Here is a 2,448-nt window from a genome sequence, read left to right as displayed (position 1 = left end):
ATATATATATATATATATATATATATATATATATATATATATACACAACCTACCTCTGTTGCTCTCCACAGTGTAACTCCTACCCACTTGAATATCTTGCGCCAAAAACATTTAGGTTTACTTGAATTTTCTGCTCAATTCCTGCCCAGAAAACCACATCTTGAAAATGACAAACATTCACTGTTCAAATCCTTCAAATGAAATCCCTTTGAATGAGAAACTTGGTTTGTTTGGTTACTCCTTCTGAATTCTTCAGAACTAAAAGTTTACTGTTTTGGCTGAATTTCCTCTTTGGCTCGTCCGTGCACAGATTTGTCCCAGCTGGCTGCAACAGTGTGTCATACATAAAGCCCTGCAGTTGAAAGTCTGCATCTCAAACAAACGGTCTGTCTCTTCAGCTTCTTCGGCCTCAAAGTGTTTTCTTTTCATTTCATCTTATCTGTAATTGAGTGCTCACAAGTTTATTGCTGTACTTTTAAATAAACATCAAATTTATTTGTAATCTGATTCCTGATTTCACTTGTGTTCAATCATGTTTTCACACATAAAAACACACACACACACACACACAGAGTTTGGAGTCGGTACTCACCGTGAGCAGGTTGAGCAGGTCTGTGTTTGCGTCTATGCTCGGAGGTGTGTTCTGGATGAGTGCTAGCTCCTGAAGGATGGCGTACAGCTGCTGAGTTTTTGCCAGGTTCACTCGTGTCTTCTCTTTGTCAGCCCAGTCCGGCAGTGCCACGTGCACAGCGATCAGGTCCTTCAGATGCACTCCGAGAATAGGGAACCTAAAGCCCAAGCACTCGGAGAAGCGTTTGCGGTACTGGCTGTAGTTTCCACACGAGGTCACCAGCTCGATTAGGTTGTTAAAAACCTGTAGAAAAGATGGAGAGGAGTTAAGATGGATACACTGGGAGATGAACAACTGTTGAAGTATGCTGTAGAAGCTAAAACTGAGTTGTAAAAGTTAACTCATTGAGGCTAACCTTTATAAATAAAATCTGAATGAAAAAGAAAAAAAGCAGAAAAGAGGCTAAAATCAGAAGAGCACAGTCCAAATTTATTGCTGCAGAAGAAAAGAGGCTAAAAGCAACAAAACTGTAGATAGAATTGGCTAAACTAATCATGAAAATAACAAACCATAGATTATTGTTCTATAATTGCACCGCTCAAGGTGGCTGCATGTTGGAACAGCTCTGTTACTTTCATTCTGAGATTTTGCTTTTGGAAACTGCAATTCCTCTTTTTCTGGATGCAAATCACATTTTTTGGATGATTGTTTCCTCTGGTGTCAGATGCTGTGCAGCTGGAAGGATTTTTACTGAAACTTTTTTTAGTTTTGGACATTTGTTATGATGCATAACCATGGCAACAAGGCTGTTTTCTACGACCAACAGCAGCTGATTAACATCTCAAAAGCTCAAATAATATCTCAACTACAGCCCCAATGTCAAATGAGTTGAAAGGATGTTCTATGGATGCATTCTCATCTACCTGCCAGCTGTGCTCGAGTGCTTGACCACTGAGATCCTGGAACTAGCAGGAAACACGGCTCATGACAGTGGAAGGACAGAATCGTCCCTCAGCACCTACATTCGGCTGTCTGCAACGACAAGGAGCTCGGCAGACTGCTGGGAGGAGTGGCCATCGCTCTGGGAGGAGTTCTGCCCGGCATTTGGGCTGTACTACAGCCCAGGAGAATCAAGAGGCCAGCCAAGTCTGGGTGGACGGATTGGGCGCATCTGCAGCCAGTGACTGGACCTTTACAAGAGATCCTTCCTGCCTACAGCCATCAGCATCTATAGCATCTCTTAATGAAATGAGGATAACAAGTTACAAAAACAAATCATTTCCCTTTGGGATTAATAAAGTATTTTTGAATTGAATTGAATTATAGAAGCAAAATAGGTGCTTAAGCTAAAAGTAGCCAAATAGTAGCTACAACAAAAAGAAACAAAGAATTAGCTAAAAGCAGCAAAATAGTAGCTGCAAACTAAAAGTGGCAATACTATAGCTAGCAGTGATGGAACAAGAGCTAAAAGCTAAAAGTATTATAAGAAGAACTCAAATAATCAAGCAGAACATATTGACATGCTGTAGAAATGGTTACAAGCGGTACGCTGATGTCCCGTCGCTGAGGGATTTGAATAGTGAATGTTTAAAGTTTTCAAGATGAGTGTTTTTCTGGACTGGAACTAAACAGTGCATGTAAGTAAATCTTAATATTTTGGTGAAATATATTCAAGATTTAGGAGTTTGGGTATAAGAACAGAGGCAAGGTTTGTTTGTTTTTTGATTGTCCACGGCAGCACAGTCACGGGTCCTGGTGAATGGAGGGGGCAATTAAGGTGAAACACCCACACCTACCTCAACCCTCATTCACCCCACTCTGGGCCCCTGAGTAAGGCCCTTAACCCCCACCATCTGCTCCATAAACGGGTTATATAT

The 2,448-nt window shown here is 41.1% G+C and overlaps 1 protein-coding gene across 1 annotated transcript in view; it reads right to left on the bottom strand.

Moving 5' to 3' along the window:
• The window catches only part of LOC119414713 (RAS guanyl-releasing protein 2), a 152,186-nt gene that overhangs the window by 67,522 nt on the left and 82,216 nt on the right, over positions 1 to 2,448 (bottom strand). Inside the window, exon 9 of the mRNA XM_037681824.1 lies at positions 593 to 874. Coding sequence (XP_037537752.1) covers positions 593 to 874 — 282 coding nt within the window. The remainder of the gene's footprint in view (positions 1 to 592; positions 875 to 2,448) is intronic.

Source organism: Nematolebias whitei, chromosome 1 (genome assembly GCF_014905685.2).
Source record: "Nematolebias whitei isolate Nwh7 chromosome 1, NemWhi1, whole genome shotgun sequence".
NCBI lineage: Eukaryota > Metazoa > Chordata > Actinopteri > Cyprinodontiformes > Rivulidae > Nematolebias > Nematolebias whitei.
Note: the sequence above shows the minus strand (reverse complement) of the source record. Positions and strands in the feature narration are given on the sequence as shown.